At 49.4% G+C, this 12,702-nt stretch overlaps 7 protein-coding genes across 7 annotated transcripts; 1 reads left to right on the forward strand and 6 right to left on the reverse strand.

Annotated features, from left to right (window-relative positions):
- Positions 1-991: 991 nt before the first annotated feature.
- P174DRAFT_447258 (allantoate permease family MFS transporter) lies at positions 992-3,333 on the reverse strand. Its single transcript, XM_024828651.1, has 8 exons — positions 2,763-3,333; positions 2,613-2,708; positions 2,422-2,566; positions 2,313-2,373; positions 1,838-2,257; positions 1,441-1,789; positions 1,210-1,390; positions 992-1,152 (listed from the first exon to the last, which is right to left on the reverse strand). Exons 1-8 carry the CDS (start codon positions 2,968-2,970, stop codon positions 1,101-1,103), a joined length of 1,512 nt encoding a protein of 503 aa, XP_024687256.1. The 5' UTR covers positions 2,971-3,333; the 3' UTR covers positions 992-1,100.
- Positions 3,334-3,958: 625 nt separating this feature from the next.
- On the reverse strand, positions 3,959-5,165 carry pyrG (orotidine-5'-phosphate decarboxylase pyrG). The gene is made up of 2 exons (XM_024823879.1): positions 4,849-5,165; positions 3,959-4,780 (listed from the first exon to the last, which is right to left on the reverse strand). Exons 1-2 carry the CDS (start codon positions 5,003-5,005, stop codon positions 4,077-4,079), a joined length of 861 nt encoding a protein of 286 aa, XP_024687257.1. The 5' UTR covers positions 5,006-5,165; the 3' UTR covers positions 3,959-4,076.
- A 168-nt stretch (positions 5,166-5,333) lies between these two features.
- On the reverse strand, positions 5,334-6,167 carry P174DRAFT_24968 (MAPEG family protein). Its single transcript, XM_024821456.1, has 3 exons — positions 5,999-6,167; positions 5,798-5,933; positions 5,334-5,727 (listed from the first exon to the last, which is right to left on the reverse strand). The coding sequence occupies exons 1-3, from the start codon at positions 6,028-6,030 to the stop codon at positions 5,440-5,442; spliced, it is 456 nt and encodes a 151-aa protein (XP_024687258.1). The 5' UTR covers positions 6,031-6,167; the 3' UTR covers positions 5,334-5,439.
- Positions 6,168-6,392: 225 nt separating this feature from the next.
- Positions 6,393-8,428, reverse strand: P174DRAFT_382325 (putative diacylglycerol O-acyltransferase (DgaT)). The gene is made up of 3 exons (XM_024823113.1): positions 7,861-8,428; positions 7,756-7,796; positions 6,393-7,690 (listed from the first exon to the last, which is right to left on the reverse strand). Exons 1-3 carry the CDS (start codon positions 8,129-8,131, stop codon positions 6,425-6,427), a joined length of 1,578 nt encoding a protein of 525 aa, XP_024687259.1. The 5' UTR covers positions 8,132-8,428; the 3' UTR covers positions 6,393-6,424.
- A 628-nt stretch (positions 8,429-9,056) lies between these two features.
- On the reverse strand, positions 9,057-9,386 carry P174DRAFT_437081 (uncharacterized protein). Its single transcript, XM_024826190.1, has one exon. It carries the CDS (start codon positions 9,276-9,278, stop codon positions 9,120-9,122), a length of 159 nt encoding a protein of 52 aa, XP_024687260.1. The 5' UTR covers positions 9,279-9,386; the 3' UTR covers positions 9,057-9,119.
- A 184-nt stretch (positions 9,387-9,570) lies between these two features.
- On the forward strand, positions 9,571-12,126 carry P174DRAFT_382328 (WD repeat protein). Its single transcript, XM_024823114.1, has 4 exons — positions 9,571-9,846; positions 9,906-10,021; positions 10,098-10,298; positions 10,364-12,126. The coding sequence occupies exons 1-4, from the start codon at positions 9,759-9,761 to the stop codon at positions 11,762-11,764; spliced, it is 1,806 nt and encodes a 601-aa protein (XP_024687261.1). The 5' UTR covers positions 9,571-9,758; the 3' UTR covers positions 11,765-12,126.
- P174DRAFT_416389 (uncharacterized protein) lies at positions 12,073-12,543 on the reverse strand (the record flags this gene model as incomplete). Its single annotated transcript, XM_024824494.1, has 2 exons — positions 12,073-12,193; positions 12,251-12,543. The coding sequence occupies 2 exons, from the start codon at positions 12,541-12,543 to the stop codon at positions 12,073-12,075; spliced, it is 414 nt and encodes a 137-aa protein (XP_024687262.1).
- Between the last annotated feature and the right edge of the window lie 159 nt (positions 12,544-12,702).

Below are 12,702 nucleotides of genomic sequence, written 5' to 3' on the forward strand. Positions count from 1 at the left end.
CTGCCTGTTCCTACAACATCTATCACCGTCTAATACCAATTTACACTTTCTACCTCTTCCCTTCCTATTGCCCTTGCTGCACCTGCCTCCCTGTACTTCACCATCTCCCTCCCTTCCTTACCCATCCAACCCGAACACCAGCACTCACCAATCAACAACCAAATACCAGAAGAAAAACCAAGACAGAGAACGAACAAACAAACAAAACCAATCAACTGTCAAAACCACAAAGAAATACTAACCAGGGCATACCAAACCGAATATGCCTCTAGATCTAGCGACATAAAACGGGCCCTTGGTTGGGTGGTTGGGAACGGGCCTGGGTTATCAGATGCGTTGTGTGCGCTCTGGTAACGAGTCTCTTTATCTTTGATTCAAAGGTAAGTCTTACATTTTGAGCCTTTGTGTGTGGTGCGGTGAAAATTAGCTGACGATACTTTCTGCTAGGCCTTGTCCTTGTCCTGTCCTAAAGGATCTTGGTGTTTGATGAACGAGGTATGCTTACTTACACTATCTGTATATGTAGATATCTGCGAATGATACTAACAAAGATGGTCTTCATGTGTACAGTGTCCGTTGTGCATAACTTCTATATATATATGGCTGGAGACAAGCAACGCCCCTTCTGGCGATAAACGATGAGTATGACCTTCGGTTCTTCAAGGTCTCGACCAGGTACGCTTGCTTAGTTATTTGCTTCGCTGCTCTTGTAGCTGCTTGATACTAACTCATACTGAGAAAACAAAGGTGTGTGTGTGGCACAAATTCATTTCTTATTTATATATGCAGCGAGGGAGCTCGTTCAAGGTGTCCCTTCTGGATGGTTTACAGCGTTGTGGGAGAGAGGGTGGACATGTATGAGATGTGTTATTGTATGTATGTGATGGGCAGATCTCCTATGTGTGTCGGGCTGACATTCAGCCTACAGTTTGGATTACTGCTTTGTATAATGAAACTGCCTATAATCTACATTTTTGACCAAAGGCACCGAGGACCGTATTTTGATGTTGCCAACATGACACGCTGCCACATAGAAAGACAGCATTGCATGCAGACATAAAATGGGGATTTATATATCAACCTCATAACTAGGAATAGAGCTACAGCGCATAAATAAACTCATGATTCTCTCCGTCCGTCAAATCGAGGAACCTGATTCATCAATGTCAGTGGATGCATCGCCGAAGAACAGGCAACGAAAGAACTCACGCTTGATTCTCTAGACTCACGTAGTCCGGTGACGCCCGGATGAGAGCCTTCCGCTTGTTCTCCTTGTTGTACCACCACCAGATAAAGACAAGCAGCAGCAGGCAAACGCCCCAGCAGACGATAATGGTGATCTCGGCGGGTACGTATCGGGGTGCGTCCTTGGGGCGGAAGATTTGAGGCCCTATCCATGCTTTAGTACCATTCTTTGAAATTAAAATGAGCATATCTTACCGATGATGTTCCCGGCACAGTAACCGATCAGGTACAGCGCAGCCACGGTGGTCTTTTTAGTGTAGCCAGCGATGTTTGAAGACACAAGAGACAAGAGCGCCACGAATGGCGTCGGGCTCGCTTGGGTCATGTAGTAACCTATCAGACGGCCAACGTTGTTCGATAACGGCAGGGCAACGATGAGGACCATTCCGATGATCGAGGTAATGAGACCGCCAGTACTGCAGAGGATCCGTTGTCCGGTGATCTGGCCCACATATCCGTTCACAAGAAGTGCGACCACCTCGACGGCGCCGCCTGGAGTACCGTACAAGAGACTCTGCTCAGCGGTGTAACCGAAGCTGGAAATCTAACGATAGTCAGAAGAGCAACAGAAGTATCAAGATGCACAACTCACCATCTGACTGAAGAAGTTGGTGATTCCACCATTAGGGATATCTGCAATGAGTGCGTAGAAGAAGAATGCCCAGGTCATTGGGTCCAGGAGTGCCTCCTTCACCTGGTAGAGCTTGAAATGTTTGTTGCCGATGCCTTGCTGGTTGACCTTGACACGCGCCACGGCCAGGATCCGGTCCTCTTTCTTCAACCAGCGAGCATTGAGCTGGCTGTCAGGAACGACCCATAAGAAGATTACTCCCAAGGCCACCGTGAGCAGCCCCGTGAAGAGGAACACAATCTTCCATGGCTCGATGGCCGAACCATGCTTCGCCGTACCAACTGCGATGCCGTATGCCGTCAAGCCGCCGAGAATCTGGCCCCAGCCATTGAAGCTGAACCATATATTGACTCGGCTGTTCTGTTCTTGCTTGGTATACCACTATAGCATAGTTTAGAGTGGAATTATCTCATCAGGTCGGAAGTGGCTATCTTACCTGGGAAGTCAACAGAGCAAAGCCGGGGGTAACGGAAGCTTCAAAAACACCCAGGAAGAACCTATACAGTCAGCGTTTGTCGCTGATGAGGAGCATGATCTGCCCGTACCGAATTGCAATGGCCCCAGTGAAGTTGCTGACAGCAGCAAAGCAGGACAAGATGGTGCCCCAGATTATGATACAGGCTGCAGAGTATTTGCCTAGGGGTAGACGCTGGAGAAGTCGACTGGTCGGATACTCCCATGCCAAGTAGCCTGTAATGGTCAGAGGCAAAATCCCTACTATATTCGACGTACGCACCAAAGTAGAATAAACTCCCCAACCATTGGTAATCATCGCCCTTCAAATTAATATCCTTCTTGATTCCCATGACACTAGCATACGACAAGGTAGTTTCTGGCAGCCGTCAGTCACTGCTATACTGTGCGAGAATAATCCGTTGGCCCATACTATCCAAATAATTCATCCCATACACAAGGCACATGATCGGCATCATATGCCAGTCAATAATCTTCAAAAGTCTTTTGTTCGTTTCTTCATCGAGGGTAATAGACTCGCCCTCTATACCCTCAAAGGCCTTCATCGCCTCATCCGCATCATGAGCGTGCTTCTCCAACTTCGGATCCATGGTGGGTCGGGGAGCCTTTTCCTCGGCCATTTTGAAGATGAAGCGTGTCGCAGGTTGGGAGGGGAATGAAACGTTGAAAGATGGATTCAAGGCAAGAAGAAGGTAGGGAGACTTGGGGCTTTCATATACTTCCCCTCATCTCTCGGAAAGACGATGGCACCATCTGTTATCGGAATTGCCGATGTGATCTGTACTGGCATGACAAAGCGACCAGCGATAAGCAGGCGATATCTGGGGTAGAGCTCGTGTCTGATACTCCACTTGACGTAGTGGAGGCGATGGAGCAAGCTTATCGGACAGGACCATAGGCAATAGTATTCCGTTGTCAATGTAACGTGAGGAGAATGGGGGAACTGAGGAGAACACGCGACGAGCCAATCAGACATTGTGGAGTGCACCTATCCATTTATCCAAATAATCGACTGGATCTAGGGATGCACTTAGACAAATCATGATAAACATGAATGAAAGAAGGGGACACCTAAACGAGCTTGGGGTATACTAACCAATGCCGGGGCGTTGATCCGCGTATCTTTGGTTGGAGTACTCTACCTAGATCCTATTATTCCCTATCGATCCCCCTCCTTCTCCGCTGTCTAGTGAGCGGAGCCTGACCGGCAAAGAAAGCCATAGCGCGCCACCGTAACACCGTGAGTCTGGGCGACTGTGAGGGGATGATCCTAAACTGTCGATCACCGAAGAGGGATTTGATTGGAAGGCGTCAATTTGCGGCGTGCGCTGTCCCAATCGAGGTATTGTCGGGAGGTATTGTCGGCAACAGATCTAGGTCAATCGATGGACTTGAGGGACTTATTCTGTCTGAGACGAGACATCGATGCATGATGCATGATGCATGATGCAAAACTGTTATCTCTTCTGCACGGGTTGACTTGTCAAAGGGACCTTCCGTATTAAGCTATCAGCCCATTTTGCTTATCGGCTACATAGATAAAGCCTTGGCGTCTCCGGTAAAGCTTATCTTACTGGCCAGTTGACAGCCAGGCATTTAGCAAGAGAAAAATCTTGACCATTGGGGGCGCGGAAATGATGGCATTACAAGGGCCAATACGAAGGAGCTCATCGTTTAATGGCAGGCACATTGTATGTAGCCTCCTCCACACGAGTCATACTGGGTACTATACTTTTGCTCCCAGAGGGAATTCATGACTTGCCCCAACTCTGGCCATATAAGCTTCCCAACCCTCCTTCTGGTACCGCCGTGCGGCCTCAACCGGATCTGGAGCAGCATAGATGCCTCGACCGGCGATGATAAAGTCAGCGCCCCGTCCAATTGCCGATGCAGGAGTCTGGTATTGCTGTCCAAGCTTATCTCCCTTGGAGGAGAGGTTCACACCCGTCGTGAAGACCACGAAATCTTCGTCCTCCAAGGCCGAAGACACATCCGACTGCACCTCTGTCAGGGCCCGCGTCGACACAAAACCCATAACGAAGTTCTTGTATTTGCGGGCGTAGTCAACTGACGCCTTGGTATATTCGCCCGTAGCCAGCGATCCCTTGGAGGTCATCTCTGCCAGGATCAAGAGTCCTCTCTCAGGACCATAGGGGAAGTCTTGCGCGGATGCGGTCTGGGCCAGGGCCTCGACGATGCCCTCGCCGGGGAGAACGCTGCAGTTGATAATGTGAGCCCATTCGGAGATTCTCAGAGCACCGCCGTGATATTGCTTCTGGACGGTGTTGCCGATATCGATGAATTTGCGATCCTCGAAGATCAAAAAGTTGTGCTTCTGAGCCAGGACATTCAGGCCATTGATAGTGTCGACGCTGAAATCGGTGAGGATATCGATGTGTGTCTTGATGACGGCGATGTAGGGACCGAGATCTGTATTATCAGGAGTTGATTAGTCCATTTCTAGATGCCATGTATAATTGAGCCAACAGCTTCCGTACGGTCAGCGAGGTCCAGGAGTTCTCTGGTAGTCGTCACATCAGCAGAGACGGTAACGTTCGTCTTCTTTGCTTCGGCAATCTCAAAGAGCCTCTTTGCCAAAGAATTGGGGTGCTTGCTGGCTCGAGCAGCATATGTCAATTGCGACTTGGAAGACATCGTGGGCGATGGAGGGGACCGAGGGGTATATGCGGGGTATGACGGTAATTGAAGAGATGAAGTAAGTTGAGCAATGTGGTATATTATCCAATTGAGGTTAACACAGCCCAATCAATTACTTGAGAATCAAATCTCAATTATTCTCAAATGGAAGCCGCTCGCGACTATATTTAGAGTTGTACTCTATCTAGATTCTTTCCCACGTAAAAATTGCGTATCAATCTGGATAGGGACTGACGCATAGGCCACGTCGGTGCTGTATTCCTCCGTCTCCGACTGTGGGGTCAGCCACAGCTAAGCTACTCTGCGCAGCTAAAGACTGGGGTAGAACTGTAGAAGATAACACGTTGGTCCATTATTGGTAGTGTCCCTATGGAGGTTTAACGTACATATATATATAACATAATTTGTGAGATGCAGAATGACTCTCAAATTCAGAAAGAGATCATATCCTTCGCAACACCAAACACACTCAGAGCCCACAGGGCGCCTTGAGAAAACCAGAACAAACCTCCCAGCATCCTTCCCTTGCCTTGTGGCTTACCCGAGTACACATAGCCGTACAAGTAGAGAGTTCGGAAAAACACCCATGAAGCGCCAATTGCTGTTACCAGGTGAGGGTATTTCAGACCCGCGAAGAGGGTGAAGAGCATTGTTTGAGTCATATTCTCGAGGTAGTTAGCGTGGGCTCGCTGCGCGCAGTTGAATTGCTCGGCCTTGGCCTGCATCATGGATTCAGCATTCATAATCTTTACATCGCGACATGAACAAACAGGTTCAAGGTATGCGCACATTTGACTTGCATTGCTCAACCGTCGCATAGGTGTGAGGATAGGGGACCTTGGCGTCCTTCCGAAGACCGGTCACGATGGTTCCATGAATGAAGCTAAGCACTGGAATAGCTCCCAGGGCGACTGCGACGACGGCACTGGCATTTCAATGAGCTTCATATTATCGATTGTTTTTGTGACTTCGACACAGTGGAGGACGTACCCGTAGTTTTCTGGTACAACGATAGCAACCATTTCGACGGAGATGAATAACAGGATAATCTGCTATAACTTGAACAAAAATACTATTGTAGCTATGTTGGAGCAGCTTAAATGGCAGAGAAACTAAACTCTGTCCCAGTCGTTGCTTTTATATTGTTCTGGCCTGACGTCAGGTTCCCGGAAGACGGGGTAACTGCTTGTCCATTCGGAGCATCAACCTATCCGAACGGCCGCATCCGTCCTGCAGCCAAGCCAGGAGCTCGTTTTATCCGCTTCAATATGCATGGAAGCAATCCAAAATATCCGAACGCTGCCTCAAGGTTGCGGTTTCTTCTGACTCACCATCTCGACCGAGCATCTGGAAAGAACCGAGCAACTGGGTGAATTTTTTACATCTCAGATATATGATATAGTGGTGGCTCTAAATCTAAACGCGCATCTTGCTGACACTTCCGTACTTCGCCTGCCATGCAAAGAAATACAACAGCGCACCGAGCGGTTGACCAACGAGGCAAAAGCTTACCCAGAAGATCGAGTTCCCTACAATCTTGCCCAAGGCGTCATTCACCTTTTCAAAGGGAGCTGTCACAGCAATCAATGGCAGCTGGAACATCATCCCCGCAAATGCAACGCCTATGTGGCCGTCAGTGATCCCAGTTTTATCATTTGCGAAGAGAACCAAGTTCTTACCGATCAAATTGTGGGTAGGGATCCCCACCAACATCTCATGCAGGATTGCAGAGAGGAAAAAGACCATAAAGCTCGCCGCAAGAGGGCTCCAGCCTCTTCCTACCAGCGGCGAGAAAACATGCCTCTTCATGAAGAGGTACACCGGCCGGTTCCATGACCGCCAGTATGCGCCGAGACTCGGGCTGTTCCACCAATCTGTGTAGAACTCACGATCTCCGAACCGCATGACCTCCGCCAAAGCATTCAGCAGCGACTGGAAGAGCGCAAAGAATCCGGCGAGCCAAATGACAAGAGAAATTGTGGACAGTTTCATGACGCGCTCCAGGATTGACGCAATATCCATCACAGCGATCTTGTCAATGGAATTTCGCAAGACCGGAGCTGCATACTGGGCCGAGAGAAGCCATATGAAAACAGCTAAACCAAAAAACTCGGCAAGCCGTTTGGCAACAAAAGACCATCGAATATGCGACGATCGAGGATAAACCGGTTGATATACAAGCGTAGGTGCTAGCCAAAAATATGTAAGATTCCCAAGCGTGATGTTTCTTGGATACGGGCATGTGGAGTAGATCTCCGGGAGAGCAGACTCCGCAGAGGGGTTGAGCATTGCCTGCCGCAGATCGCGATTCGTAAATGCATAGGAGCAATTTTTGAGCCACACAATGATTGCGTGGAGTTCACAAATTGTACCGATTCCGGGATGATTGATGTAGAAATAAACAACGAAGCTGGTCACGGCGAGACACAGGGTAGCGTTTACGGTATGGAAGAAGGCTGTATACCGCCAGGTTGAGCGGAAGGCCTGCTGTTCGCGCTCCCACTCCTCCGCCGATAGATCCTTTTTCTGTCGACCGACAGTTTGCTTGGACTGCCGAGCTGCAGCCAATTCAATGATGTACGCAAGGAAGAGATGGCATGGAACAAGGGCAAAGAGGATCGACCCAAGAACGACATCCTGCTTCCGATAGTCATGACACCTGATGCAGATAAGGACGCCATACTGCAAGAAGATATTTGTTAGAATACCAGAGTACGCTGCTTTCGGAATATACCATATAAGCTTACTTTCATGAAATTCTCAATTATCAGGCGAAGATTCATCGCCACTAAAACACGGGGAGCCATGTTAGCACCAAGCATGTGAAAAGGCGATGCAGGCGGAATACCTACCTAAGACAATCACCATGAGATTCCGGAATCCAAGAAAACTTGGGACCACACTGGTCTCTCGACTGAGGCTCGAATGCCGCAGCTCCGAATGATAAGCTGCAACATGGCGATATTTGCTCCTCCTCTTCCCTTTGGCTGTCCCGGCAGAGCCGTTGCCAGTTGCTGCGGAACCATTGCGGGTAGCTCCATTGACGAGCTTCGACGGAGTCGACCCTCCAGAGCTCGTGCTAACAGCACTGGCCGACGAAGATACTGTTTCGGAAGCACTCATTTTCGTGAAGTGTCGCACAAACCTCAGCAGTGTGAGTGACGAAATGGAAGTCTCCGAGGAAAACGAGTGACAGGATGGAGAGCTCTAGTTGATTCGCAGTTCAATTGCGGAGATACCTCGGAACACTGAAGTGACAGACCAGCAATTGAGCTTCGCTCTGCTCTACCATGACAAGGAAGATGAATCTGGATGGTGATACCAAGAAAGGACGTAGGCGAGATAAATATATTTCAAGAGCACCATGGTGGGGTTTCTTGGTTACGCATTTCGCAGCAATGTCTGAGCAAAGGCCTCTCGAGGGCGACCGGGGTATGAAAGTCTAAGGTACCTCTCGACCGGCGAGAACCGTTATTAATCGTCACCTTGCGGGCTTCCGTCACGCCCGCATGCGCTTGACCCACGCACCAATGCATCACCATTGCGCCAAATGCATGCCTAGACGCCGTTGACATCGTCTCCGACAGCACAAGGTTCTTGATTCGATTCATTATCGCTCAATTACTGGCTATTCCTGTTTGCTTGCTGCACTAAGGACAGAGTCTAGGTCCTTCTTTTCTTATCTCTCGCCTTGATTGGGACCTGGCGCCGTGCTATCTCAATACCCAGGAGAATAGCATCAGGACGTCGAGTGCACTAACAATTAATATAATATGTTGCCAGGTAATGAATATGGAACCTATCGAGCTGATGCCACTTATCGCCTACAAGAAGATCGATGCTCAATCTTTTAGGATGATCTTTATTGTTCACTTAAATATATCCCATCGAGTGCTTATGGAATCAGTCAGCTGGACTGAATCGACTCCAGGAGTGTCTTGCGCCCATACACCTGAATGGATTGCGGCGGATCCGTCTGCCAGGAACATTATGAGTTTGTACGACCCCATGTTTGAACGAACCTATATCGGAAGCAAGAGCGGCAAGACCAGATGAGAAGCCCGTGTCTAGCTACGCGAAGCATAAGACAAGGACTACCTTGCTGGGCTAGTTAGGAGTACTGCTGTATAGTCCATTTTCGGATGAGGAAAGAAACCTCTATGGAGTCATAACGGCATTGGGATGGCAAAACGTTTAGATGTCCTTGAGAAGCTGGAGCGACAGCGAACAAGAGCAAGAGAGTTGCGACAAATAAGCTTGTACCATACATGGAGAATTTCTGGTGCTTCATGTTATGGTCTCGATACTGGCTGCTTAGAGTCCCGGACGTTGAAGGTTGTAATACGGTCCGCAGATAATGCGGATCGTCGTCTCTGGTAAATTTACATTTGATAAAGTAATCTTTTGTCTCGCAGAGTGGCATTCAAACGACTTCTAGATCAATGTTTAATGACGCCGTTTGATTGCCAAGCATTAATCCTAATTGGAGACGAGTGGGGAGACTCTGCGGACGGAGGTTCGACCGCCCCGGTCATACCTTACTTCTAAACTCTAGCTGTCGACGACAAAACACAATAAGAACTCGATCAGAGCTCGCCATTACAGGCTGCTGATGCGTTCTCGCTCAAAGTAGCTCTTTCTGCGATACGCACCAAAGCTTGTCAATTCTTTTTAGCCCGACTCTTCACCTTCCCTGTCATGATTACAGCCCTGTCCTGAGCAATCCATCTCCAGACGAAGTCGTGTAGCGATGGCTTTTTACGATGATCCGTCCGGCGACTCCCAGCCTTACGGAAGGAAACCATACGAGGGTGGAATTGTGGGCCCCCGACGTCCGAGTAGGTTCTCTGAAGGAATTCCCGACTTCGTCGTTGCGACACTAATTCTTAATTCAAAGGACTGGTTACTGATTACGGCTCATCGCTCGTACAATGGATGCGCACACGACAACCACGATACAAAGGAGGTCATCGGATGGAGACAGAGAGACCAAGCGCAAGCTATGTAGTCGATGTGAGTCAATACGCGCTGTCTACGGACGTCCGCGCCCAAGTGAACGATGTCAACTAACCGGCCGCTCTTTTCAAAGATGCTTCCGCCGTTGGCGCGAATCCATTCTCCTGCAGATACGATACCAGTGCGGCATCTACACCAGTCGATCGGTAAATCGAAGAAACCTATCACAGTTGTGAGATGGACGCCCGAAGGAAGACGGTTGTTGACAGGAGGACATACTGGCGAATTTATGCTATGGAACGGAACGGCTTTCAACTTTGAGACCGTCATGGACGTGCGTTTGCTTCCACCCGACTAATCATCGTACACGAGGTGGTTTTTTGCTGATCATTTGAGCAGGCACATTATGATCAGGTACAAGCAGGAGTAACTTCGATAGCGTGGTCGCATAGCCATGACTGGCTGATTTCAGGAGGACAAAAGGGCGACATCAAATACTGGCGACCGAATTTCAACAATGTGGAGACGATCGATGATGCACATCACGATGCCGTACGAGATTTAGCATGGTCACCGAGCGACACCAAATTTCTGTCCGCGTCTGATGATACGACCCTAAAGATCTTCGACTTCACCTCACGAACTGCCGACACCGTTCTCACAGGTCATAACTGGGACGTCAAATCGTGCGATTGGCACCCGACAAAAGGCCTTCTGGTGTCCGGATCGAAAGACCACCAGGTTAAGTTTTGGGATCCTCGTACCGCTAGGTGCTTGACGACCCTCCACAGTCATAAGAATACCGTCACGACTACCCGATTCTCGCGAGTAAACAGCAACCTTCTCGCTACATCATCGCGTGATCAGACTGCGAGAGTATTTGATCTACGTATGATGCGGGATATCTGCATTCTCCGGGGGCATGAGAAGCCTATTTCATCTCTTACATGGCATCCTATTCACAGTTCCCTCATTTCCACAGGGAGCGAGGATGGATCATTATACCACTATTTACTTGATGAACCCAACCTTCCATCAGGACAGGTTCCTACAATTGCCCCGTACGACAGTCCTGATCCTGCGAATACCCCAGCACAGGTCATCTACCCTGCCCATCGGATCCAATATGCCCATGGTGCGACAATCTGGTCACTCGACTGGCATCCTCTGGGTCATATCTTGGCGTCGGGCTCGAAAGACAATTTCACGCGCTTCTGGTCTCGAGCAAGACCAGGGGAGACTAGTTACATGAAAGATAGATTTCACATCGGCGAGGAGGCTGCCGAAGCCCAAGGAACATGGAGTCGTGGGTTTGGAAGGCGACAGATGCGTGAAGAAGAAGAGCAAGAGGCACAAGATGAGGCTGAAAGCTTGGTTGACCAGAAGAATACTACCGGCCAGACTCTCCCCGGGATCCAGATTGCTCCCCCCGGTCTTGGTTCTCTGCAGGCAGGATCTGGCTCATTGTTACCAGGTATTGGTGCTCCACAATCAGCACCGCAAGTTGGCATGCCTGCATCCATGCCTCAAATGGACCCTGGCCGCCTGGCAGCGATTTTGTCTCAGCAAAACCCCTCTCAGGCATACAACTTTCCTCCGACCACAGGCATTCCTGGATTCCCCATGCCCCCTGCTATGTCAGGTACTCCGCCGTTGAATGTTGACCTTGCGGAGCTACAAAAGCAGCTCCTTTCCCAGGGCATTTCTCCTCAAAATTTTGCCTCTTTGGCTGCATCTCTAAATTCCGCGGGGCTCCCCGGTCTGCAAAGCAGCACGCCCGACAACCCGTATCGAAGATGAGACACCGCGTGCTCGGATGTTTATTTGAGTTCGACGGGGATATGGCGTAAAGGCGAGCGATATTTCAGCTTTCGGATGCAGCTAGGCGTTTTCTCAGGAGAACAATTTTTTGCAAATGTGATATATCCTGTGGTAGAATATTTTGTACCGTTTGTTATGCGAATAGTCGCTTGTTGTCGAGAGATTCCGTTTTGCTGGGAATCCGGTTGACGGCAGTTCTGCAGCTCATTGAGATTCGGCGTTTGCTCAACTCAAGGGTCTAATCGATCTGCCAAAGCTTAGGCCTAAGTCTCTATTGAACCGAGCGATTATAGGCCACCTTGCATGGGAAAACTAGACAATATGAGGACCAGGACGTTGATACCGCCCCATATCATGGGAATCCATGTGGACATCCTGAAATTACCCGCTTCGTAGACAGCACCGAGCCTCAAACCCAATTAGCCCGAATCTGCTGTTAGAGATCGGTGAACCGAAAGTACTCACATGAGGCCAATAATACTCCCAGCTAGAAGAGCTTCCAGTGCAGCAATGGCAGAGAACACCAGCGGCACGGCCAGGCAAACCCTCCAATTCCGACCTTGAGTGACCACAGCACATGCAGCGACGGCCAGGTGGCTAGCTGCGTAAAATATAAAAGTCCAGTAGAGGGTGAATCGCCAAATGTCTCGTGTATAGTAGAGATAGTAGACCTGTGGAGGATGATGGGTCGGCACAGGATCGTATAGCGCCGGAAAAGGTGGTGTCTGGTAGTTGATCGGAACGCGGTTGTTGGCCATTGTGCTCAGGGATGGATACTGGCAAAGACCTTCTCTGCCATATCACCCTTACGGCTTAGGGAAGCAGAGTAAAAACATCTTCGCGAACCTTGACCCGACGCGATATGTGGAAAGCAATCCAGATAGCTCCAGCCGATAAGATAGGGAGTACGGAGTAGG

The sequence above is a fragment of the Aspergillus novofumigatus genome (assembly GCF_002847465.1).
Source record: "Aspergillus novofumigatus IBT 16806 chromosome Unknown P174scaffold_1, whole genome shotgun sequence".
Taxonomy (NCBI): Eukaryota; Fungi; Ascomycota; class Eurotiomycetes; order Eurotiales; family Aspergillaceae; genus Aspergillus; species Aspergillus novofumigatus.